The sequence below is a fragment of the Aricia agestis genome, chromosome 21 (assembly GCF_905147365.1).
Source record: "Aricia agestis chromosome 21, ilAriAges1.1, whole genome shotgun sequence".
Lineage (NCBI taxonomy): Eukaryota > Metazoa > Arthropoda > Insecta > Lepidoptera > Lycaenidae > Aricia > Aricia agestis.
In genome coordinates, this window is record NC_056426.1 from 2,119,876 (window position 1) to 2,146,631 (window position 26,756).

At 35.8% G+C, this 26,756-nt stretch overlaps 1 protein-coding gene across 1 annotated transcript; it reads right to left on the reverse strand.

Annotated features, from left to right (window-relative positions):
• Positions 1 to 2,062: 2,062 nt before the first annotated feature.
• Positions 2,063 to 19,082, reverse strand: LOC121737682. Its single transcript, XM_042129351.1, has 4 exons — positions 18,683 to 19,082; positions 10,815 to 10,853; positions 8,956 to 9,131; positions 2,063 to 2,260 (listed from the first exon to the last, which is right to left on the reverse strand). Exons 1-4 carry the CDS (start codon positions 19,080 to 19,082, stop codon positions 2,063 to 2,065), a joined length of 813 nt encoding a protein of 270 aa, XP_041985285.1.
• Between the last annotated feature and the right edge of the window lie 7,674 nt (positions 19,083 to 26,756).

Genomic DNA, 26,756 nt, shown 5'->3' on the forward strand with positions numbered 1-26,756 from the left:
TCAGTGGTGAAACAGGCCCTTAATCTACTTTTTAAATACAAATACTGTCAGTATTCATGATCGTAAGTCAAAAATTATTTCCTAGAATAATTTTCATAAAAAGTTATTTAAAGATACCTGTGTAACGTATTATTATAATTTAATTTAATAAAAGCTATTATGATAAAAGCCTGCAACTGATGCTCTTAACTCACGTATTTTAATATTAATTATACTCCACTTTGTTCAAAATAATTATATTCTCAAAGAAAATTCTTAAATTAAAATAATTAACAAAGAAATTTGACAATGACAAAGAAAAAATAAGACTTTTGAATGCAGATATGATGAAACAATACAGTTAATAGAACATTAAAGTATGTATGTAAATAAAAGAAGAAAGAAATACAAATAACGTTGCTGGAAATTGGAATAGATAAAGTCGAGTTCACAGAAAAAAATATGAAGAATGTAAACATATTGACAGGAAAAAATTATAAAAGGTTTAGTCAGTAAGTAACAGATAACAAATAAGACGAAGATTAAGGTAAAGTCTTGAAAAGTCAAAAGTTAAGAACAAAATAGGGCAGGTTCCAAAGTATAACCCAGTATACTTTCCATTGATCATGACGTCAAAATCGACGCCATACTGTTCACTAGGTCCAAAATACACGCCAGTACATTGACGTCAGACGTGTTTGACTTTGTTAGGATTTCATTTCGTCACACTTGTCTTGTCCAGTCACCAAAACAATATGGCGGATTCAAAACATCACAGGCTTTGGCCAGTATACTGGGTTGTATTTCGGAACCTAGACATAGATTGGGTATAACAAAATGACAAAAATAGAAAGAGACAAGAAACAAACATACAATAACATGAAACAGACTAGGAATATAAGAAGAACATTTTAAAGTGCCTGTTTCACCACTTCCTGATAAAATCCACCAATTAACTTGACAGATGGAGAACTTCTCTTTTATTGCAAGTAGTAGACCTAAAGTTTAAGCAACTGATACTAAGAAAGAAGAAAACCTCTCAATTAGAAAGACTTAATAAGAACACATCTTTTCTTATTTTATGAGTAGTAGACAGATAATAATATTAATAACATTCTAGATTCATAGATGATATTTTAGAGAAATGTCTTGAAGAAGACTAAGAGATAAAACTTAAGAGAAAATTCTCTTCTTTCCTCTTCTAGCCACAGTAAATATACTGAAGATTCGTCAAATAACATTAATTCTAAGATTCTAAGACATAGAGCGGTGAACAACCCAGAAAAAGCACAACAACTCTCTTCTCGTCTAAGCTGCAGACTCAGAAGCCGTAATATACACAAGAGGTTTCTAAATCAACATATTATAAGACATAGAACGGAAAACAAACGAGAAAGAGCTCAAGCAGAAAAACTGTCTTTTTTTGTCAAGAAAAGAGCAGCACAAAAAGAGGTAAGAAACCAGAAGAAGCTGAAGAAGAATGTCTTCTTTCTCTCTTCTCTTCTAAGCAGTAAACTCAGTCGCAGTAATATACACAAAAGATTTCTTAAATAAGTTATAAGACTTAAGACATACAGAGGAGATAGAACTAAAAAAATCTCAAGAGTAAAAATCATTTTTTGTAAGCATAACATGGAGCGATAAATAAACTGAAAGAGCGCAAGATATATGCTCATGCAGAGCTATGTCCACACTATGCAATTCCATCTTCAATTTTCGTCATCGTCTTTTTATTAAACTTTCGTTTGGCATATTCAATAATTGAATGCGTCAAAATCCACCCGCCTTGGAAAGAAAAGTGTCATAGGGTCGCAGGCATGCCTCACGTGCGATATTGACTGCGCTATAACGCATGCCCTTTATGAACAAAAAAGGTACAGTGTGGACAAAGCTGTCAACGGAGAAAAATGTCAAGAGTAAAAACCATTTTTGTAAGCACTTTTGTAAGCATTTTTGGAGCGGTAAAAAAAACAGAAGAAGCTCAAGAAAATCTCTTGTCTTTTCTCTTTTAAGCATGAGAAGACGTTAAACGGAAAAAAATACCAGCTGAAGAAGAATCTTCTTTTCTTTCTTTTCTTCTCCTCTAAGCAGTAGACCCAGGGGCAGTGATATACACGGGCGAAGGCGTTGGTCTGTGCTTAGAGATGGTATACGCCCTGTTGGAAGGCCAGTCCTTGCCGTAGCCACCTCCTGAGGAGTAGGCATAGCTGCTCCCGTAGTCCGCGTTGAAATCGCTCCCGTCACTGCCGAAGTACGAGTAGTGGGTGGAGGGGTGATGATGCTGGAAAAGAAAGTTTAAATATTAGTACATAATCCTTAGAAGATAATTATTGGTCCTTGTTATTGTTACACCCAAGAAACAGCCCCTCGTAAATGATATCATTTCGCTAATAATCCTACCAGAAAAGTTTATTCATAGCTGATTTGTCGTAATTTGGTCGCGTTATGTCAAACCTACCCTAAATACACACAAAAATTTACATAAAATTGACATAACCCCTTCGGCGTTCATCATAGACCATGGTAGGTCTACCATGGTCTATGATGAACGCCTCAGTGGTCTAGTGGTTTATAGCGTGGCTCTTGACTCGGAGGTCGTGGGTTCAATTTTCGCGTTAGAAACATGTTATTTCTAAGTTGGGTGAGGACAATGTGGGCTGATCACCTGATTATCAGACAAGTAAGATGATCAATGGGTCAAATGGGTACATAAAGTCAGTCGTCTCGCCAGTCGTGTTGGTCGTCCGTCCCACGTCGTCCGGGTTATGAGAATAAAGGAACGAGTGTTCTTGTGTACTGCGCACACATTTGAGCACTATAAAATTACTCCTGCAAAACTGGCCTGGTTTCAATGAAACCGACCACCGGCCACCGAAACCGTCGTGGTAGTTATTACATTCCATGTCCCCAGATATTAACCCTTATTCCATGATTTTCATTATCTCTAAGTATTCATGTACATCCACTCATCATGTAAGCTACTGAAAGTGTTGTGATAAGGTCTTATTGACAATATGAATAGGTACAGTTCGCATAAAAAATAATTTTTAAATGACAAAGATGATATTGTATGTAATTTTGATTAAAAAATCCTGTCAATAATAGTATCCTCTATGTTTCTTAATTCATTATTATAATAATTCTTTAAGCCTAAACCGCTGGACCGAGGAAAGGACATAGAATCGTTTTATCGTAGCAAAATGTAAGGTTCCCACTTCCCGCGCTATAAACTAATTTCCGCGCAAAGTCGTTAGGGGCAACGTCTAGTTTATAAATATTTATTTCGCTTTACTTAAAAATATTAACATTTATTTTTGAAAGCAGCAAATAAAATACGAATTTAATTTAATCAGCGACTTATCTCTTTACAAAATACTTTTAAATTTAACCACAATCCAAAAGGACCTTTAAGAAATATCATCAAAGTCACTGATAACCTATATTCAAATAAGGCCAAAATCTTGCACGTGGATTTTATGAACAAGAAGTAATGTTCATCGAAATACCATATTATGGAAGAATAACTGGGTCGAAAAAATCGTCCGTCGTTCCGTACCATTTACTGATGTCAAAAATAGGCAAAATATTACGTTTTTATGGCATCTCCCTTAAATATTTATCAAAATTTGTTTTTTAAAATTTTTCTGTTTAGCGGCAACAGAAACAAAAAAATTACATAATTTCAACTATCTATAGCTATCATGGTTCTTCAGATAGAGCTTGGTGACAGATACACGGACATACAGCGATGTCCAGCGATGTCTTAGTAATAGGGTCCCGTTTTCACCGTTTTGGTACGGAACCCTAAAAATGGTTCCACGACACCTTTTATATGGTTGTCACGGATTGGTATGTGTTTTTCTGTAGCTGGAGACATATTTAAGCGGTCAATTAATGTATGAGAGTTACCGTTCTATAGTATGGTATTTCGATGGCTGCCATGGCCCATTGCTTTTTCACGGCTGTTTTACCTTAGAATTTGTACGATTATAGCTCCTGTTTCGTTAGCATAAAGATCATGTTGAAGATTTTATACTTGGTTCCGGAAAAATAGGTTGAAAGAATATGGTTCGTATTTAAAGCAGCCATTTTGTTAAGTTGTTTCAATGTTCAATAAATTGGCTTAGCAAAATTTATATTTAGTGGTTTATTATTATGAATATCTACAGGGTGTCACAAAAATAAGTGATAATACTTTAGGGTGTGTACGTATTCCTTGTAAAGTAAGTCCTTGTAGTTCACTGTGAAAGTAGCAGCTCTGAAAGACGAACATTTTTTTTCACTTTTGTATGGGCAAGGGCCCGAGCGTCACGAGTTTCCCCATACAAAAGTAAAAAAAAAGGTCTTTCAGCGCTGCTACTTTCACAGTGAACTCTCTACAAGGAACACGTACACACCCTAAAGTATTATCACTTATTTTTGTTACACCCTGTATACTGTTTGTCAGTTTTCACGCAGAAACCACTAAACCGACTTTGAAAGGAATATAAAGACTCTGTATATAACACCCGACGGAAAAAGAGGGGTGTTAAAAGTTTGACGTGTCTGTCTGTCTGTGTGTCATATACATACTGTAGCAACATAAAGTTAATTATATGCCTAGCGGAATAGAGCAACAATCTCGAGCTGTCAAACGAAACTGAAATTGGTTTCATCTGTGTGTAAAAATATGTGTACGTATACACTTACACAAGCATGATTGAACATGATTTCTATGAGATTAAATTGTCAACGTGCGGCACGTGCCGACTGGACGTCAAAAAGGGAGTGCTGCTGTCATGTATCACGCGTCTCTTTTTACCACGCAGTGTTACTGATAGTGACATCTCTCTTGCTCAGGCCTTTGTTTCTCAATTCCGCTAGATATATCAACTTTATGTGTAGCAATTCTGTACTAACACAAAAAAGAAAAATAATGTTATTTAAAAATAATATCTAACGATTCTAATTTGCTGTATAATATTATCATCTTTTAGTCTAACTCTACCGCCATGCGGTTGACAGCTACTGCATGCGACAGAACAATGTATTTAAACAATGGAGTAAAATAGTTGATAATTACATTGCTTATTTAACCGAATTTTAAAAGAGGAAGGTTATATGGTCGCTGTTAAGAATTAGTGTCCTAACCCACAATTTTTTTTGTTGTTAAATTTTGAATGCAGTCTTGTTCTAAATCATCTACAGAACATAACTGTATTCATAACTCAATACGTAATTTTTTGTGGGTTAGTACACGAATGCTTAACAGCGTCCAATTTATTATGTTCATCTGTATAACTTTTCGCTTTATCTAATTGTAAGAATCCAAATAAGCGCAGTAATATTATTTGGCGAAAGTACTTTAATGCTAAGTACTCACATACTGTTTTGCTCGATAGTTTTACTCAAAATCGAGCAAAAACCACCGGTCCGCACCGCAAAACTCGCAGCTCGAAGGCTCGCATCGAGCCAACTTGACAATTTTTTGACACTAGTTTTTATTGTTCGTAGCTAATTTCCTTCGAACAGGAGTAAAACTATCGAGCAATGCTGAATGTGTGTACGAAAGCCCGAGCCGTGGTTTTTACTCTACATGATTGCTCGATCGAGCAAAACCGTATGTGAGTACTTACACTTAGACACGAAAATGCTGAACGAATTTAATATAATTATTTGACACAGAAGTTTAGGCTAACACGAATATTTTGTACGTATCTTATAAATTAGCACGTAAGCTTTTTTTGCTGAAAATGTATGGTTCCCGCGCGATAAGCTAGTTTAAGCGCAGCAGGGTTTCTGGCATCATCTAGTACTTTGTAAAAGTGTATGATCTTCATGGGATAGCTCCGAAACTATAAGAGTCTAGACTCTAGACCAATTTTAAATAAATTATGGCACAACACGAAAAGAAAACACCATGAAAAGTAGTGTAATAATAATACTCAATTAATTTGAATAATGTGTGAAATATAAATAATACTAGGATTATTATTGGTTAGATAATTACAATTATTTTATTGTAATCTACTATTAAATATTAATCTGAAAAAGGAAAAAGAGGGGTGTTAAAAGTTTGACGTGTCTGTCTGTCTGTGTGTCATATACATACTGTAGCAACATAAAGTTAATTATATGCCTAACGGAATAGAGCAGCAATCTCGAGCTGTCAAACGAAACTGAAATTGGTTTCATCTGTGTGTAAAAATATGTGTACGTATACACTTACACAAGCATGATTATTATTGGTTAGATAATTACAATTATTTTATTGTAATCTACTATTAAATATTAATGTGAAGGCATAACTAATGTAAGCCGTGAGAATTGATCTAAAACATGTCTGACAGGTGATCTAAATAATTACATACCGATTGAATTCAGCAAATGAATTGTCAAAACTGTCAAACTGACAATTAATGTCAAATTAGTACGAATTATGAATTGCAAGCAGACTTGCAATTTGGGAGTTAAAAATCTTCTTATAAGTATATAAAATTCTCGTGTCACAATGTTAGTCCCCGTACTCCTCCGAAACGGCTTTACTGATTTTAAACAAATTTTATATGCACATTCAGAGGGTCTGAGAATCGGCTACTGGGTACTTTTTATATTGATAAGTGCATTTTTTGAATAAAAAATAGTAAATTATTACAACTCGAGATTGACGGCGACCATTGTTTGTGCGACGGGATAGCGATGGACGTTGCCATGGTGCCATACCTATTAAGTAATTTCAATAAAATCATATGAGCGAAATACTTTATACCTATTATGGCAAAGCAACGTTTGCGGGGACAGCTAGTGTTTCATAATAATATTATTCTCCAAAGCGCCCATTTTAGCCCCGTAGATCCTACAAAAAAATATATGAATATCACCTATCATTAAGAGAAGTCCACACCGCCCTTTTTTCCATACAAACGTTGTCCCCTGTTTCCTCCCTGGATAATGCTAGTAGAGTTATAATTTTTTTCCTGAACATCTACGGCCACTAATACGATGTCCCTATGTTTTCTTTTTGTCATAATTTAATTATTAAATAAGATATGAACGTTCAAAAACCCAAAAAAATGGCCAGATTTTCCGCTGTGTTCAAACGTCCATAAACAGATTTGGCTAGATTATACAAAAAAAGCAAAACATAGGAATACAGCTCAAGCCTTTTTTTAATCTTTAATGAAAAAAGTACTTAAATCGGTTAAGTTTTGGAGAAGGAATCAGGGGACAACGAATCGATGATTTTCTGGATTTTCTGCAGTTGTCTCTATCGCGTTCTGCGGTATAGGCTTGAGGTAAGGGAGACACCTATAGATATTACACGTGCTCTTTTTTCATTTCTCTAGCCCCTGGTGTATCCTCTTAACATACAGTAAATCATTCGGACAGATAGAAGGAAAGATTAATGAGATCGTGAGATGAAAATACGTCATGAATTAAGACGCTATCAGTGTAAGTACCTGGCTTCTGAAGTCATTCATACACAAGGTATAATGTGATTTTATTAGCACAGAAGAAATGCGATCTATTGTTAGTTTGTGTCTTTGATTAATTAATTCTTAAAGCATTGTTATGTTCCGCAAAATACAATCAAAGCCAAAACTTTTTTGTTCCTTATCGCTTTGATCGGTACATCTTTTGTTTCTCGTTTTTCTACTTAATTCTTCTACTCGTATCTCATCTGACCCCTCTTTTTTACCATTCTGCTTATTTATCTATAACTTCCAAGTCTTTCTTACCTTATTTCAACAGATAATTCTTTCAATGATTTTCTTTCTAACCTAATTCATTCCTGTTCATTTTATTATTGCCTTATGGCGCATCCACACATGCCGCCGGCTTATGCCGCCGGTTTTCAGATTACCTTGCCACCGAAGCCGGCGGCATGTGTGCTTAGCCGGCGGCCGGACCACCGACCGTGCCGCCGGTATAATTTATTTATACGTGGGAGAGCCATGCTTCGGCACGAATGGGCCGGCTCGACCGGAGAAACACCACGTTCTCAAAGAAAACCGGCGTGAAACAGCGCTTGCGCTGTGTTTCGTCGAGTGAGTGAGTTTACCGGAGGCCCGATCCCCTACCCTATTTCCTTCCCTACCCGCCTCTATTACCTTCCCTTCCCTACCCTCCCCTATTACCCTATTCCCCCTTAAAAGGCCGGCAACGCACCTCCAGCTCTTCTGATGCTGCGAGTGTCCATGGGCGACGGAAGTTGCTTTCCATCAGGTGACCCATTTGCTCGTTTGCCCCCTTTATTTCATTAAAAAAAAAGCCGGCGGCATGTGTGGATACAGCATTACAAGAATTGACTCGGCAAACTTCATATTTAGGAATTCTTCCCGATCACTTTCTTTCTTGCCAAATTCTCTCCTACCTAATTCCTTCTTATCTCACAAGCCTTGGCGATCAGCAAACTCAACGGATAATTAAAGACGTGAGTGGAAGAACCAGATAACTCAAAATTCCCTCCTCATTTGTTCGCTTATAATTTTAACAAACCTTGTAACTTAGTACTTACCTATTTGATCATTGTTAATTATAAAATCTACAGTTTTTTACAATCATTTTCCGGCCCCAAAGCCTCTATCTATGCAAAAACAGGCATTTTTAAACTGTTACATATACTAATCTACGACGACAACGGCGACCTCTGTGGCTCAGTTGGTGGCGCGTTGTAGCGGGATTCAAACCTGCGTACTCCGGGTTCGAATCCGCCGACGGAACAAATGTTTTCAATGTTCCTGGGTCTTGGATGTGTATTAAATATATGTATGATATAATAAAAATCTTAAATATATTATGTTTACTATAAAAGTATTAAAATAAATATATTTCCGACATCTGGAACCCGTAACACAAGTCCTTCAGGTACTTAGCACGGGGCCAGACTGACGTGGATGCGTCCATAGATATTATTATTATTATTATCTGCTCCTTCTACTAACGTCTTCAATTCTTTGTAATCACTTTCTTTGTCTGGCCCATTTTCTTTCTTACCTTACAAGCCTTGAGTGTGCTCAACAGGCTCGGCACCAGTAGCGCGGCCACCAGCAGCAGTTTCTTGATCAGCATCACCGCCATGAGTATGGGGATCAGCATCATCTTCGTCTTCAGGGTTGCTAGCAGGTTGAGGACTGGAACCATGATGGCTAGACGCTTCTTCTTGCCACGGCCTGAAAGGAGAATTATGCTTGTCAGATACAGTTTCAATAAAAAAAAAGTAATAAATGGGATATTTAATCATGTTATTCTAAAGTCGACTAAATTTTTCTTTCTTTAAAACCAAAGATTTCTGGTTTCTAAATATTATGTGACTAGTATTTTTGATGACTGTAGGATGTAGGTACCATTAAGGAAATTGTCAGACGTACGCTATTTGGTCTAGTTACTTCAAATGCATGAGTCGTCTGTCTGTCGGCCGAACTTGACACAATACGACCAAAGTAAGTTGGTCGTCTATTTTCCTCTGAATATATTTCTCTGATTTTATGAGCAAGTTGCTAGCTGCAAGCTTGCAACAAGCTGCAAGCTTTATGAATAGCAACAATCACAGTAATGTACATAACTGTAATAATTGTTGCTATGAAAGCTTGATTTCAGTGTTGATCCGAAATTAGAGATAGAAACTAAAAATCTGTACAAATCTAACGGTATAATCTGGTAAGAAATTAAACTCAATAATTTAAAAACGAGGTTGTTTCTTTTCAGATTTTTTAAAATTTCAGATTTGATCTATCGACTTGTATATACAGCATCCGATATCGGATGCGATCATGAGAAAATGTATGACCCACCGCATCTCTGTTGTAGGTCACTTAGAAGTTGGTTCCGTCAATTCTGACATTAGTTCCGTGTCGCGACCCAATTATTCTGACACTGAGAACCGTTTTTTTAAATCGTAATTAACATGCTCTTATTTTACCGGAAACACCGTTATTGCTCGATTGATTAGTCGGTTTCGGCCTAAAAGGACGCCAATGATAAATATTATACTAGCTAAAAGCCGATCTTTGTGAGGGCTCGCGTCGTTTTTTTTAAAAGCTTATCTTGTATTTTAATAGTAACCAAACCTTGACCGACCGATGATAACACATCTACATATAGATAAAAAATACTATGTTAAAGTACAAATCAATAGACGTGATAGTTTTTCCGTAAAGTATAGGTACCTCAAAAGTGCTCAGGTTTTGGCCTGTGGGGTATACTAGGGCTCGCTTCGTTTGCCCTGATTAGAGGCAAAAAAATCTTGATCTATTAGACTATATATGTTAGATATTGTAGTTATTTCTCTTGTTTAAATTTTTATACTTATAATGAATATATTATGAATATATACTATAATAAGTATTATATAATAATCGAAGAGATAGACAGACGAAAATCTGTTCTTTAGTTCTTATAATCTGTCAATATTTCTATTAGTAGTGCATCTTATTAAAAGAAACGAAGAAAAATTGTTTGTTTCCATAGAAATAAATCAAGATAGAACGGCGACGGGCGTGCGTTGCTAAGGAATCGCTCGTGTCAATTTTTGCTTTGCTTTAAGTTAAGACAAATAACTTACCCGTGGAAAGAAATACCTCCTTTTGACTGATTCACTTTCGTACTTCTGTTTTTACAATTAGACACTGCACAAAAAGGCATTTTTGCACAGCCGCTCCGTTGTAATCAAGTCGATACGTGCGCGCTGACTTAATGAACGTCCAACAAATCTTGTTCATATTTATGTGAATTTCACTGTAATGCCTAAACTACTGATCCTATTGTAATTAATTGACTGCCAATAGTTCCGTAATAGTCCCCACTCCCCAGTTACATAGAAAAAGTAGTTTACGTATATCTATTCAAGAACTAACCTTTCCTTCTGATTTTGCCCAATGCCTTCTGAAGTGAATCTGAAGCAATTATATTTTTAAAAATAAGTTAAACAATATTTTTTTCTTAGTTAAGTACTAAATATTGTATTTTTTTTAATTTATAGGTGGTGGTGTAACAAAACTAAGTGATAATGGGTGTGTACATGCTCCTTGTAGTCAGTTCGTGAAGTAAAAAAGGAATAAATATTCACCCCAAAGTATTATCACTTAGTTTTGTTATATTACAGCCTGTATAAAACAGTATACAACAGCTATTATTACAGGTTAAAAAATAAAAACCTATAATACAAAGCTACTAACGGATTTCGATCAAATTGCTGGATTTTATTGTCTGACTCTGATATTACATATAATAAGCTAGTTAGTAGTTCTGATTTTGAAAAAGACCAGTTTAGGTACCCGTGGGGCCGATCTTTTTTAAATTTCTTTAGTTAAACAATTTCTATAATGTATTACGACATAAGAATAGTTCTAAGATCAAAGATGACGTTTATAGTAACATTTGATGATTCCGCTTTTCATTACGACTTTTCATAGAAAAATGTCAAACAAATGAATTGCTTAGTAAGACTGGGTTGCACCAGAGGCATGGGTAAAGTTAAAGTTAAATATGGCGTCCAAACACCCCATATTCTCATACGACATCTGTCAATTTTTCCGGTTATAGTTAAGGTTAAAGTTAAAGTTAGTTGGTGCAACCCAGTCTAAGAATCATTAAGACTGGGTTGCACCAACTAACTTTAACTTTTTCTCTTTTCCAATTTTATGGGGCATAAAATATTTTTAACAAGTGTTTTTAGATTACGAGCAAAAACAAAAACTGTTTATGAGTCTGCAGTGGTTAAAGTCATAGTGGAAAACAGCATCAATTTGTTTTAAGAAACAGTTGAAAATCTTAAAAACTAAAAAATGAAAGAACATTGAAAATTGTAACTTATAACACAATGAAAGCCCAAGCAAAAAAATAAATTACTCATAATTCTCGGGGATTTAAAATTTCAGCCTGTATCTTTTGATTTTTAAGAATTTACATACCACAAGCTACGAGTATAACCTATCGATTGCAGCGCATACGTCATACAAAAAGTAGGTTGGAAACAATATAAATCCCGATCATGCCCGATTAAAGGTGATCGCCATGAAGCTAATGGTGATCGCACATATACGAGTATCAGGATTCAGAGGGCCTAGACAAGTGGCAAGCGACTATCGTAAACGCCAACAAAATGTATGGGATTTGACATTTAAGTATTCGCTAGTGAAGTGATGACTTAATATATCAAATCGCATGCATTTTGTTGGTGCTTATGATAATCGCTTGCCACTTGTCTACAAGGGCAGGGCGCACGCGCCAAACGCGCCGCATTTTAGAATTCGTTGTATTGAAATGATGAGGAACCTCGCACATTCGTCCGCACCGTACGCGCCGCATTTCGTGTACTATGCGGTGCGTTCGACGTGCTGACTATAGATGCTGGCGGGAAAGATTCCGAATTATTCCCGTCGAATACTTCGGAAGTATTCCGAAATATTCCGAAACTTTGGGAATATTTCAACTGTCAAAAAAAACGAAGAAAATTGCGCTTGGAAGTTGTAAACTATTTATCTTTAGTTGTGTATCTAAGAATATGTGATGCCGGTTACTAACATTATTAGCCAAGCGGCGAGAAACGGCTTTTTTGGCTTATTATTATCATTACTAGCGATAAATAGCGGCTGGTAACGGCTTGTTACTTTTCTTTGATAATACCTATTACCTAATCATATGAGTTCGTTTATTTTTTATGGTTTTTATTCTGATTTACTTACAATAGGATATATTAGTATGGATAGTATGGATATAAGTAAGTAATAAGTAGGTAAGTATAGATTAATCAATCCCATTGGCCATTACTAATTTATAATAAAACTAGATGACGTCCGCAACTCCGTTGCGCCAAAATTCGTTTATCGCGCCAGAACCGTACATTTTTCCGGGACAAAAACTATCCTATGTCCTTTCTCGGAACTCAAAGTATTTCCATGTCAATTTTCAGCAAAATCGGTTCAGCGGTTCGAGCGTGAAGAGGTAACAGACAGACAGGCAAACAGACGCACTTTCGCATTTATAATATTAAACCTAGAAGTAGGTATAGATAAACAATTTATATTTTACTTAAGTGCGTAATGTGCCACTGAACAAATAATTCACTCAACCACCACAAACCACAAACAAACACGTATATTTCCATTGAATTATTCCGGCGAAATATTCGATGGAAACATTCGATTGCGGGGTACGAATCTTTCCGCGGGGTGAGGGAAAACTTCTCCGGGGAGCATCTCCCTTCCGCACCGCCGTCGTCCGCTCGCACGACTCGCTCGCCCGTACGAGCGGGCGACGGCGGTGCGGAAGGGAGATGCTCCCCGGAGAAGTTTTCCCTCACCCCGCGGAAAGATTCGTACCCCGCAATCGAATGTTTCCATCGAATATTTCGCCGTGGCAGTCGGCGCGTGCGAAGCGGTGATAGCGGCCGGCGGGCGACGCTCTATGCGCGGCGGCGATCGATGATTGATGCAAAATACGATTTTTCAGCATAAATAAATATTCATATTATTTTTTTTATTAAATTCATTTTGAATAATTCAAATTTAAAGAAACTTTCCCAGAAGTATTCCGGAATTATTAGGAATTTTTCAGAAGTTTTGCAACTATAGTGCTGACAAATGTGAAAAAAGCTTAATAATCCTTCAAAAAGTCGGACGTATCTTAGATAGATAGAAAACTCTTTATTACTCACAAATTGGAACTCTAGTCCGACTAACTTAACAAGTTTATAGTAAAATGTGGGCAAGGGCGGCCTTATCGCTATAAGCGATCTCTTCCAGGCAACCCTGCGGATATGAAGATATTGCATAACTAAATTAGCAGGATAATAGAATAGCAAATGCTAGAGAAAATTTGAATATCTCATATATTTATATCTATTTATTTATCTACTAGCTGACCCGACAGAATATGTTGTTCTGTCTTAAAGATGATTATTTAATTCGAATTGTATAATTAAGAAAAAAATAGATTAATTTTAGTATCTCCATGCCATATTTCATCAAAATATTATATTAAATAGTTTAGGCGAAAATGATACAAGTTTATTATGAGGGAACCGTACATTTTTCCGGGATAAAATGTATCCTATATCCTTCTCTAGGATTCAAAGCATCTCGATACCAAATTTCAGCAAAATCGGTCCAGCCGTTTACGCGTGATGTCGTAACCAAGGGATATTTGGATTCATTTTATTATTTAATATATAGATAAGTATCTTATCTTAGTTTCATAAAGAGAATAAGTTTCACGACAATAATAATTAATCTACAATACGTAAGTACTAAGTATTTATTTCATTTACCTGGGAGAGACCGAAAAGGGTCGGAAGATAAGTGCGTTGCCTTTGTTCTATGAAAAACAAACATTTAGCCAGAGAAGTAAGGAAATTGTAGACAGAGCTAAAGTAAAACTAATTTATCTCTTGTTTTTTTGTCATACGTTAAGTCTCGATATTATAAAAAAAATAACAACTTTTTTTTAACGGGGCGAATAGCCCTATAGTGAAAATAAGCCCCGAATCGTTTCATTTTCTAAAATTAGATACTACATTATATTTCTGAGAATTCGATTTGAGCAAAAACACGATAACCTAAAATTTTCTCGATAGAAAAAAATTACAAAGATGCATCTAATTTTCACGAATTTTTCATTTATTGCCCTAACCGTGCATTGAACTAAGTTAATATTTTAACACATTGTATACAATTCTATCATTGAGAGATCGACCTAGCGGATTTTTAAAATGTTGTATATTTATCGAGTTATTGAGAAAAACTAATTTGGCGATGAATCCGCGTCGTCCTTTTTCATCTGGCATATGAAAGACGGGCGTGAGTGTGAAGAGAGAAGGACCATGTCTGATTTTTTGGCTTAGTCGCCCTCTTAAGCCGGGTTGAAGAGGGTTTACTTATTGCTTGAGTCCAACTCTACTTAAAATGGTGAAAATCTTCTTTTTAAAAGTCAACGTAGAAAATTTAATTCGACAAAATGTTTTATTTTTATATATTAAGATATTGTATGCCACCATTCAATATAATATTGAACCAGAGTGTAAATTACTAATTATATTTCAATCATAGTCCATGCAGTAGTAAAGATCTTTCACTTTATTTGAAATAGCGTTACAGTGACATAATCTAATATATAAAATTCTCGTGTCACAGTTTTCGTTGCCATACTCCTCCGAAACGGCTTGACCGATTCTCATGAAATTTTGTGAGCATATTGAGTACCTAGGTCTGAGAATCGGCCAACATCTATTTTTCATACCAAAAATTATTTATATGGCAAAATAACGTTTGCCGGGACAGCTAGTATTATTATATTATTTTATTTTTTAAAATACATTTTTTTAATTAGGACTTGAGGCTGAAATTAATAACCTTCCCTTCCTTTGCAAAAAAATAAATAAATAATTAAAAGCCACTTCCTTCGCCTATAATTCTATGGAACTATGTTATTCATTGCTTTTCCAGAAACAAAAAACAGTTTTCCGTAACAGTAGCGGGGAGAGATTGGCTAATTTGGCGAAGTATAATGAGAACGAATCCCCGATGTTAACCGACTTTTGCCAGTTATATTTACGGTGGGGGTGGTAAAATAATTGTACATTTAGCCGCTAAATTTAAGGCAGTTTGTGTCTTTTATACAAGAACTTGTAATCAAACTTTTTAAACAAATTTTCGCTTAAAACAAGTTGTTATGAATGCAGTCTTGTTCTTAATGATCTAAAAGACATGACGGCATTCATAACTCAATACGTAATTTTTTGTGGGATAGTTAACAAAATATGTTTATCAGGGTCCTTATAAGATGACCGGTTTCAAATAATTCATCAGTCAGGTTTTATTTGAATGAGCTTTGAATTGTGAGAACTCGAGAACGACTGGACGAACGGCTCTACCGATTTCGAACATAGAGTCTTTGGAAAGAACATACTATTATTATGATATTTTTATCACGAAAAACGCACGGTAACCGCGCAACATGTCGATTTTGAGTTTCACATCTAATTACTCGGGGAATCGAGTCAGTAGCGGTCATTGACTCCCTGTCAAAAAATTTGTCATTTTCTATATAAACCGCGATTGTCAATGAAGTGTCATATGTTCCTAGTCTCCAAGAGGTTTTCCGATGAATCTGTATTAATCTGTGTCTTTATAAGAGGTCGATTTTATAAAATCTTAAATATTCTAAGTACAGTGCCAGCAGTTTTCATTTAGCGCCTAGACTAAAAAGGTCAATGACAGCTACCGCCTCGTTTCGCCGAGTACAGTATAGTTCGGTTGCTTTAGACATTTTAATTAATAAAAATTCCCGGAAATATTTCTTCTGTATTAATTCTAAATAAAAACTAAGTGTCCATTGATCCCGTTTGTGCGGTTAAAGTTATGTTACTAACCATAAAGTTACTGTACTACATTTTAACGCCTCCGTGGTCCAGTGGCTTAGAGGATGGCTTTTGACTCATAGGTCATGGGTTCGATTCCCGTGTTGGAAACATGTTATTATGGTTAGGATAATGCAGGCTGTACACCCGATTTAAGATGATGATGTCCTGAGCCTGATCCCTCGTGATGACGTGGGAGAGCCATGCTTCGGCACAAATGCGCCGGCTCGACCGGAGAAATACCACGCTCTCACAGAAAACCAGCGTGAAACAGCGCTTGCGCTGTGTTTCGCCGAATGAGTGAGTTTACCGGAGGCCCAATCCCCTACCCTATTCCCCTTCCTATCCTCCCCTATTCCCTTCCCTTCCTATCCCTACCCTCCCCTATTACCCTATTCCCTCTTAAAAGGCCGGCAACGCACACGCAGCTCTTCTGATGCTGCGAGTGTCCATGGGCGACGGAAGTTGCTTTCCATCAGGTGACCCGTTTGCTCGTTTGCCCCCTTATTTCATAAAAAAAAAGAATTGCTAAATATGACCATTTTAGCCCCGCAGTTCAATGTTTATTGCTTCATGTTATTGGGAATTAGATTTTGATCATAATTCTAGTGGACACGACATAATAATTTACTGCTAACTCTAATTATCCAATTACTAAGATCTAATTATATACGACATGGTAGTGTATCTGCGACATGACATTAATTAAACAATAATTCAAATTAATAATTTAACATGCGGATGCATACTTAGTAATAAATCTAACCACAGACGTTTTCGAGACAAATATTTGCCAATTTATGGTTTAAAATGTATGAGTTAAAATAAACGACTTTATTATTTAACATTCATTATTTATTAAAAAAAAAATTTGTTTGGTTGCATGACAAATTTTTTACATTTCTACATAGAATTGCCTACGGGTTAGCCCGAGTGGAGTATAGCTTAGCTTATGGACTAATTAGTAATAATTATACAATTAAAATAAATAATTCGTCTAATTCATTCTAAGAATAAAAACAATGCTATCTCCTTTACCAGGACTCTAGATACAATAAGCAAAGTCAGATACGTTGAAAAAAATGTTTAAAAAATGACAAGAAAATTATGTCCCAATACATATTATTATTACTGCGTAATTTTCCTATTGATTTTTTTTATAATTTTAAATTATCCCATGACTGTTTTTGTATAATTTTTAAAACCTACTTCTTACTCTATGTATGCCATTCTATGTCTATGTTTGTAGGCTTTACGTGTGAAAAGGACCTTCAAACCACAAAATGTACTTTCTCACACTGAAATTATAATTTTATTTTGAAGTTTTTGAAAAATTGAAAAGTTAAGTTATAATTTCTAAGTGACACTTTATAAAATAACGAGCTTCTGCCCGCGGCTTCGCTCGCGTTAAGAAGGATTATTTTATACAAACTTTCATCCCCTATTTGAACCCCTTGGGGTTGGAATTTATCAAAATCCTTTCTTAGCGGATGCCTACGTCAAAACATCTACCTGCATGCCAAATTTCAGCCCGATCCGTCCAGTGGTTTGGGCTGTGCGTTGATAGATCACTATGTCAATCAGTCATTTAGTCACCTTTGAGTTTTATATATATATATATATATATATATATATATATATATATATATATATATATATATATATATATATATATATATATATATATATATATATATATATATATATATATATATATATATATATATATATATATTACGATTTTCTTACTATATCTTATAATAAGATATAGTAAGAAAATCGTAGACCGCCGAAAGCCATTGACACATGGTTTTATTGTACACATTTTGTTCTGAATACGGTCATAAGTAACATAAAATTGAAAAAGGTACGAAAATACATAAACATGTCAAACTTCTGCACACAAACTCAACTAAACAGAATGTAAGAAAACCATAAAATTAATATACCGAGCGGAATAGATAAGGCCTAAGTAAGCAAGATGTCATTATCAATAACACTGCGTGGTAAAAAGAGACGTGTGATACATGACAGCACCACTCTTTTTTTGACGTCCAGTCGGCACTTATCGGCACATTGACAATTTAATATCATAGAAAGATGCTTGTGTAAGTGTATAAGTCAAGTATACGTACACAAATTTTTTCACACAGATGAAACCAATTTCGGTTTCGTTTGACAGCTCGAGATTGTGGCTCTATTCCGCTAGGTATATTAACTTTATGAAGAAAACTAAGTGATGATACTTTAGGATGTGTGTGTGTGTGTTTCAGCACTGCCACATACAGTATATACATTACACATCCCAAAGTATTGTCACTTAGTTTTGTTACACATTGTGCAAAGATGAAGATGGAAAGTACTTACCATCATCCACTTGGTCTTCAATGGTCCTCGCTCCGTCCGGAAGGTTGACCCTCAGTCCCCTCACCCTGAAGAACTCTTTCACCAGGCTCATAAAATACTTCGCAATCTCCGTCCACTCCGACAGAATACCTCTTGGTTCGTTCAGCATAATCTCATCCTCTAAGGTCACGTTCAAATCATTCTGGTCTTCAAGTGGGACCAAACTGAAGACCGAATTGGCCTGTATAGTGTCGTTGCTGTGCATGTCGCCAAAAATGGTCTTCTTCGCGATTTTCAACGCCCTATATTTTATGCAGGACATCGCTTCGCCTTTTACAAAACAACTGTCTTTGACGTAGCCAAAATAGTCCTCGGAGGTGGCTTGGTGGATGAGAAATATTAGGAGTAAGTAGAGTTTCATTTTCTGTAACAAAAAAGGGGTTTTAATGCTAAAATGAGGAGTTTTTTTATAGTATTTTTTATTTAATTTGATAATTTTTGTAAAAAATTAAGGCGTTGTATATTTATACAGGGTGTAACAAAGCTAAGTTTATAATACAATAGGGTGTGTACGGGTCCTGTGTATAAAGTTCGCTGTGAAAGTAGCGGCGCTAAAAGAGTAACTTTTTTCACCTTTGTATGGAAAAAATTATATTCTTGTCCATATTTGCTTTTTCAGCGCTGCCACTTTCACAGTGAACTCTATGAGAGACACATATAAACCATAATCTTAGTTTTATCACTTAGTTTTGTTACACATTGTACATTTATACGTATCATAGTCTAAAAGTTGAATTGAGGCACAACACCTATGAATAATAAAAACTAAGGAAGATTAACTGTGTCAAAAATTTTGTCCGCATTCAAGTCTAAAAAATGTGACCCGAATACATGCATACTTTATGCATGTATTCGGTACACAATTTTGTGTTTTTATACAAATAATAATTATCGTCAACGGCTTAGTTTGTAGCGCAACCGCACAAATGTCAAAGTTCGTATGAAATTCTTTTTCGTTATTTCGATCATGGTAGATTTGATTCTATGAATACTTAAAAGTATTATATTTTATATTTGACAAATAAAATAAAATAAAGCACTCAGAAGGGCTTATAATAACTTTTTTATTTTTTACTGGGAATAACAAATCCGATGGAAAATCTTTTGTTTGTTCAAGCTTTTGTTATATGTTTTGTCTGTTTTTATATATAATATACATTCCATGAATTAAGTTGTATTCTAATTTTACAAAAATAACCAGCAAAAATCCCACACAACACATCACAAAACACACGTCACAATTTTGCAGTTATTACGAACACTTACTTTCTTCGCTTTTTAAAAAAAAAAAAAGTAAACTTATTACTTCTTTGCTCGGAAAATAAAAAAAAAAAATAAAAAAAGTAAAAGCACACGTTTTACCGCGGAGACTGTGGTTGGATCAATGTCAGCTATAGCTAATGATTCTATATTTAAATGAGAGCAATGCTGGTAACTTAACACCGATTTCGAAATCGGTTCTAGCTTGTTCGTTCTGCACGGCTTTGCCTGCTTCACAAAATTTAACCTATAGCCTATAGCCCTTAAAATGTGATTTTTGTATACAGATCTACCAGAATCTGATAGCAAAAAGTGAGAAAAGAATTTGACTCTAACAATACTGGGGTGATTGGAATAAAACATTTTGATCCTAATTTTCCTTATACTCGTAGCGGCTGATTCTGTGTGTGAAACATGTAAGTATAAAATTTATCCAATGATCAAGGATATTTTTTGAAAATCTGGCACCATCCAAATTTGCCATCAGATCCTGGTAGACCTAAAGTAATAAGAGTTTTTTTTACAAAATATACATAAAATTATGAGCAAACACAATGACAATTACGAATACAAGTAAGTAATTAGTACATTGCCTGCAAGTCCGTTGCGCCAAAATTCCTTATATCGCGTGGGTACATTTTCTAGGATAAAAAGTGTCCCATGTCCTTCCCCGGGACTCAAAGTATCATGGAGATACTTTGAGTCCAAACCCTGCAGCCTGTTTTACCACTTTCTGATAAAGTGCTGAATAGGCTATTCACAGCTTTTTTTATAGCTTCTCCATACTTTATGATCTCCCTAATTCTGATCAAATATCAGATTCAGGGCCTGTTTCACTACTTCCTGATAAGGCTATCCACCAATTAACCTGACAGATCAAGTATGGAGAATCTGTCAAAAAGTTGTGAATAGCCTTTTAGGCACTTCATCAGAAAGTGGTGAAACAGGCCCTCGTCTATCAAGTTAAGACGTGGTGGATAGCCTATTCGGCACTTATTTCGAAGTGGTGAAACAGGCCCTTAGCAGTTTTAATATTAGAATAGATTATTTAATTGGTGGTAGGCATCTGTGTAGCCCCGACGTTCAGAGAATATTTGAAAAAATTTATTCTGAATAAAAAATTTTGAGTTTGAGTTGAGTTTGAGTTTGATTTATAGTAGTTTAAGCGGGGCTAAAATGGTCGCTTTGAAGAAACATGATATGAATCATAATATGATTCATTTTTCTAAAATCGCAAAACGCAACTCTGCTTGCAATTCATTTCTGTATTTTGTACTGATTTGACATTTGTCAGTTTGACAGTTTTGACAATTCATTCGCTGAATTGATTGAGAGGAATTGCTAAATGTGACCATTTTAGCCCCGCAGTTCTAAGCTTCAGCGTATTTACGCCAATAAACTTAAACATTTCCTGGAAAATCACAATAGAAACTTGACGGCTTTAGCTTGCAGTCAGCTTTATATAGCCTGCAGGCTAACCTCGACAGCATAGCCTGCATGTTATCACGGGCTATATGCATGTAATGCCTGAATTCCACCAACTGACCACTAAATTCCAAATGTTCAGAGAATTCTTGCATTTATGTTTAGCGCTTGCATCCTTTAGCGTATTGGCCATTTGGTTAGCCATTTTCAAAAGTATTTCTTTTGAATGGTCTTAGAGGACGCCCATTTTGGGCGCTTGACAGACGAGCTATTAATGTAGAATATTTATTACGTTATAAATAATTATTTTGACAGGAATATAAATAATCATTTCGATATTAAGTATCAATATTTAAACACTTAGGTAAAAAATCGACAAAACTCATGCGTGACCAGTTTCAAAACTTTGCCTCTACAGTAGGAAGCCTCAAAATATTTAAAACAATGGAAGTTGCGGATACAGATGTGGATGCGGATGCAGATGCGGATACAGATACGGATGAGGATGATTAGTAAAACAATAACTTTTGTTTGTTGTTGCATCAAGAGCCAGAGCTTTCATACCTAATTCTTAGTAACATACTTAAAAGGTTCTTTTCTTATTTCTTTTTTCCTTTTCACGATGAAAGAAGCATTAATGCGTCTTAACTAACGCATTGTCGTGTGGAGAAAGAGACAGTAAATCAGTTCGCCACTACGAAACGCAGTTCGTTCGTTTAATTTTAAAAATAAAATAAAATTTCATATTTAACAAAAATTGTCTTCCTGTCCAGAAATAAGACTCAAATATTTTTAGAAATATTTGATCGAATGACTTATTGGAGCCCCAAGAAAACATTTGTCGTTTCTCACAAAACGATTTCACGGATTTCCATCAATTTCAATAACAATTTTCCATTAAAAATTTTTCATTTCCGCTTTCGAAAAGACCTCTCTATATTGTAGAAAATAACTTTTTTCTAATTAATATTACTTATTAGATGACGCACGCAACTCCGCTATGCCAAAAGTGGCGTATCGTACGGGAACCGTACATTTTTTGGAATAATAAGTGTCCTTTGTCCTTTCCCACGATTTAAAGTATCTCTATACCAAAATTTCAATAAAATCGGTTCAGGGGTTTGGTCGTGAAAAGGTAACAGATAAACTGACTGACAGACATACAAACGGGCACACGTTCACATATTTTCTAAAGAGGAGGTTCCAAGGAAGTTCCAAAAAGGAGGAGGTTATTTTTAAAACAATCGTACCCACATACATTATAGTGACCTTAATAAAAAGTTAATTATTACACAACAATTAAACGTTGTGCGTAAGTTTGGCTTAAGTATGAATCTATTTCTCTAATGGTAGCTTTTATAATTTCCACTTTAATTAAATTATTAATATACAAACGGACACACAGACAACCCATCGTGTTTATTAGTAGATAGTTGTAATACAACCCCGTGTTTTCTAACCTCAATGATTTCACTCTCGCTGTAAGGTTAACGCACGCCCTTACTTACCCTTCCGCCATTTCCGTGGTAGGTTTGGTGAATATTTGGCAAGTTATCCGGGGCCGTAGCCTAAGTCCCTCTCGTTAAAAACGATGACGAAATTCGTTATCAAAATGTATGGGATTTGACATTAGTCTTCGCAAGCGAAATGTCATTTGGCGATGACTTATGTCAAACCGCATACATTTTGATAACGAATTTCGTCATCGTTTTTAACGAAATATACTTTGTCTAAGGGGGCAGGGGTTGCAGTTGAACAACAACGTTTATTTTATGTAAAAACATAATTTTATTTTGATTTTATATTATGAGTAAGTACTTCGGAGATTATAATGAGTAGGTAGTCAAAATTTGTTTTTGGAATTTTAGTTTTCTTAAGTTTACCTTTTTGGGGTTCCGCAGTCAACAAGGAACGTAAAACACGTTACAAATGTGCATTCATTGACCATACAAAAATTATTATCAAAAACTAGCGATACTACGGGACCCTATATTGCGCGTGGCCCGACACGCACTTGTTTGTTGACGAAATGGCTCTTATTATTTCTCTCCTGTCTTAACAAGAGAGAAATAATATGAGAAATAATAATATTTACTTATAAATAAGTTCAGTCTTGAACCACTATCTATATTTTCAATTTTAGAGCCAATGATCTAATTATATTGGATTGAATTGCTCAAAATATTGTTTTGTCAAAACCTCAGTGACTGAGCCCTTTTAAGGCGGTTCCCAATATTTGATCTATCTCTGGTTTGGCCCTACTAGAGATAGGAATAGCTCACATTAGACATTAGAGACATATATTTTATGTCAATTGTGAGCTATTACTACGAGTATCTCTAGTAGGGCAAAACCAGAGATAGATCAAATATTGGGAACGGCCGTTAATCTCTAAAGTAAAACAATAACTTAAATTGATTTCGGTGAATCTTCTTTGTGGTTGAATTTTTGAGTTTGTGTGCTACGCACGAACGGGTCGGCTTGACCGGAAACCATCTTACCTTAGCAATGTACACTGACCATAATATACGTCAAAAGATTACAGAAGCCAATTTTTCGTTTGTACAATACTTATATTATAGTACTAGATGCCGCTCACAACTCGGTTGCGCCAAAATAACCGCACCGTACATTTTTCCGGGACAAAAAGTATCTTATGTCCTTTCCCGGGACTTAAAGTATCTCAATACCAAATTTAAGCTAAATCAGTTCAGTGGTTTGGGTGTGAAGAGGTAACAAACAGACACACTTTCGGATTTATAATATTAGTATGGATGGGTAATGGATTTACACATAAGATAGGACTTTGATCTGACTAGCAGGTTCGATTTTCAGACGAAAATAGCATATTGAAAAAGTTCTTCTTCAGACCTACTTCCTCAATTCCTGAGGAAATATGATAGCATACGTGGTGTTTAGTAGGTTTTTAGGGGTCATCCTTAATATGACCAATGCCCTTTGGGTCAATAACCACTGTTCTATTTATTGAACTTTGATATTCATTGTAGCATTACACTTTCTATATTATGTACCATCGAAAAAATTGATTCATAGGCAGTTGAGGGACCTACGTCATTTGGTCGGATTATGTCATTTCAATATAACGATTCCGTGGTATAGAGCGCGGCTCTTGACTCGGAGGTCGTGGGTTCGATTCCCGCGTTGGAAACATGTTATTTCCAAGTTTGGTTAGGACAATGCAGGCTGATCACCTGATTGTCTGACAAGTAAGATGATCCATGCATCGGATGGGCATGTAAAAAGTCGGTCCTGCGCCTGATCTTTCGCCGGTCGTGTCGGTCTTACGTCCCACTGGGTTATGAGAGTAAGGAATAGAGAGTGCTCTTGTGTACTGCGCACACACTTGGGCACTATAAAATTACTCCTGCGTAGCTGGTCTGGTTTCAATGAAATCGGCCACCGTCACCGAAACCGGTGTGGGAGCTATTATTTTTATTATTATTATAACGATTTATAATATATAAGTAGCGTCGCAGTCGTACCCCTATTTGCATACAATTGCTTGTGATCTCACGGTGTAGCGGCCAAACCGCTTATTATCGCGGACGCATATTATTATAATTATTATTTGTTATATTTTTACGTGGTAGAGCCATGCTTCGGCATGCCGTGAAAACCGGCGTGAAACAGCGCTTGCGCTGTGTTTCGCCGAGTGAGTGATGAGTTTACCGGAGGCCCAATCCCCTACCCTATTCCCTTCCCTACCCTTCCCTATTCCCTTCCTTACCCTCCCCTATTCCCTATTAAAAGGCCCGCAATGCACCTGCAGCTCTTCTGATGTTGCGAGTGTCCATGGGCGACGGAAGTTGCTTTCCATCAGGCGACCCGTTTGCTCGCTTGCCCCCTTATTTCATTTAAGTAAAAAAATACAAAATAAAGGGGGCAAACGAGTCACCTGATGGAAAGCAGCTACCGTCGCCTATGGACGCTCGCACCATTATAAATCAAGCCTAAAATCCGACAACATAAAAATACAACATGTTGAAAAAAGAATAGCGTACCACCCGCAACCACACTAATCTACTGACACCTCATTTTACCACCAGCAGCTTAGCCGCTACCAAGGCACATACAATATACATACATAAACCAAAACTCTAAAAATCGTTACCCTTTTAACTTCGCCGTTGAGTAAGAAGTCAAACCTTCGCGTTAGTATACTCAATTTGTCACTTTTAACGTTATCAAAACAATCTTAGTCACAACTTAGCATTATCAAAACGCATGATCGGCTGTTTTACTTAATAGCGCCATTTTGTAATGACCGCCATTTTGTAATAACAGCCATTTTGTTTTTCACTCGCACAAATCACGCATAAGTGTTGCTGTGGTCAGCGATTTCTAGCAATGGAAAGTGGAAAAAGTGATAAATAGTATAATTAAAAGAAAAGTTTTGTTTTTACTTTTTACTAAGTTCAGTGTAAATAATAATAATATGCCTGGAGATGTAACAAAACAAACTGATAATCCATACTTCCATACTAACTTACATAATAGTATAAAATGTGAAAGTGTGTCTCTGTCTGTCCGTCTGTCCGTCTGTCTGTCTGTCTGTCTGTTACCTCTTCACGCCCAAACCGCTAAACCGATTTCGATGGGTATGGAGATAATTTGAGTCCCGGGAAAGGACATAGGATACCTTTATCCCGGAAAAATATACATATTATGGTTCCCGCGCGATAATTAACGAACTTTACAGCCATATTAATACAGCCATACATATAACCTCCTCTTTTTTTGGAAGTCGGTTAGTTTGAGGTATATATAGCCTATAGGGTATGTGCTCAACAAGATGCTGACTTCTGGTGTAACTACTAACTAATCAGAAACTTGTACTATACTGTTTTTTTATATGGTCGTCGAACGTGCAGGAATTATAATAATTTATGTGTAATTTAAAGTTCCGTACGTTCCCTAATACTCAGGATTGAGATGCAACTATTGAGTCATAAAAGTTATTAAGCATATTAATAATATTTTAATTGCACAGAATAATATTCTGTATAATTAAAATAATAATGGTCCTTTAATAAAATCCTCCACGAAGGACAGGGGTGTAAAACCTTTTGAAAAGAATTAACATAATATAATTCCAGATTGTCATGTCAATTATTTGCGTCAATGCGTAAACAGCCTGTGAACGTGTTAAGGCTTTTGTTCTCATAATTCCATTTTCGAAGCTTCGTAGATTTGATAAAAAGTGAAAGTTGGGTCTGTTTATACTCGAAAAGTGATTTATTCTTAAAATTACATGAAAAGGTAATAGACAGACATAATATACTTTTGCATTTATAATATTAGTATGTACTATTAGAGAAGTTGATACCTA

Bases quoted from the DNA above. Each gene is read 5' to 3' on its own strand.
- LOC121737682 (XM_042129351.1), bottom strand. From the start codon at position 19,082: ATGAAACTCTACTTACTCCTAATATTTCTCATCCACCAAGCCACCTCC. The intron at 10,854-18,682 runs GTAAGTACTTTC...TAATTGCTTCAG, and splicing joins TGAAGACCAAGTGGATGATG to ATTCACTTCAGAAGGCATTG. The intron at 2,261-8,955 runs GTAAGAAAGAAA...TTTCTTTTCCAG, and splicing joins GCACACTCAAGGCTTGTAAG to CATCATCACCCCTCCACCCA.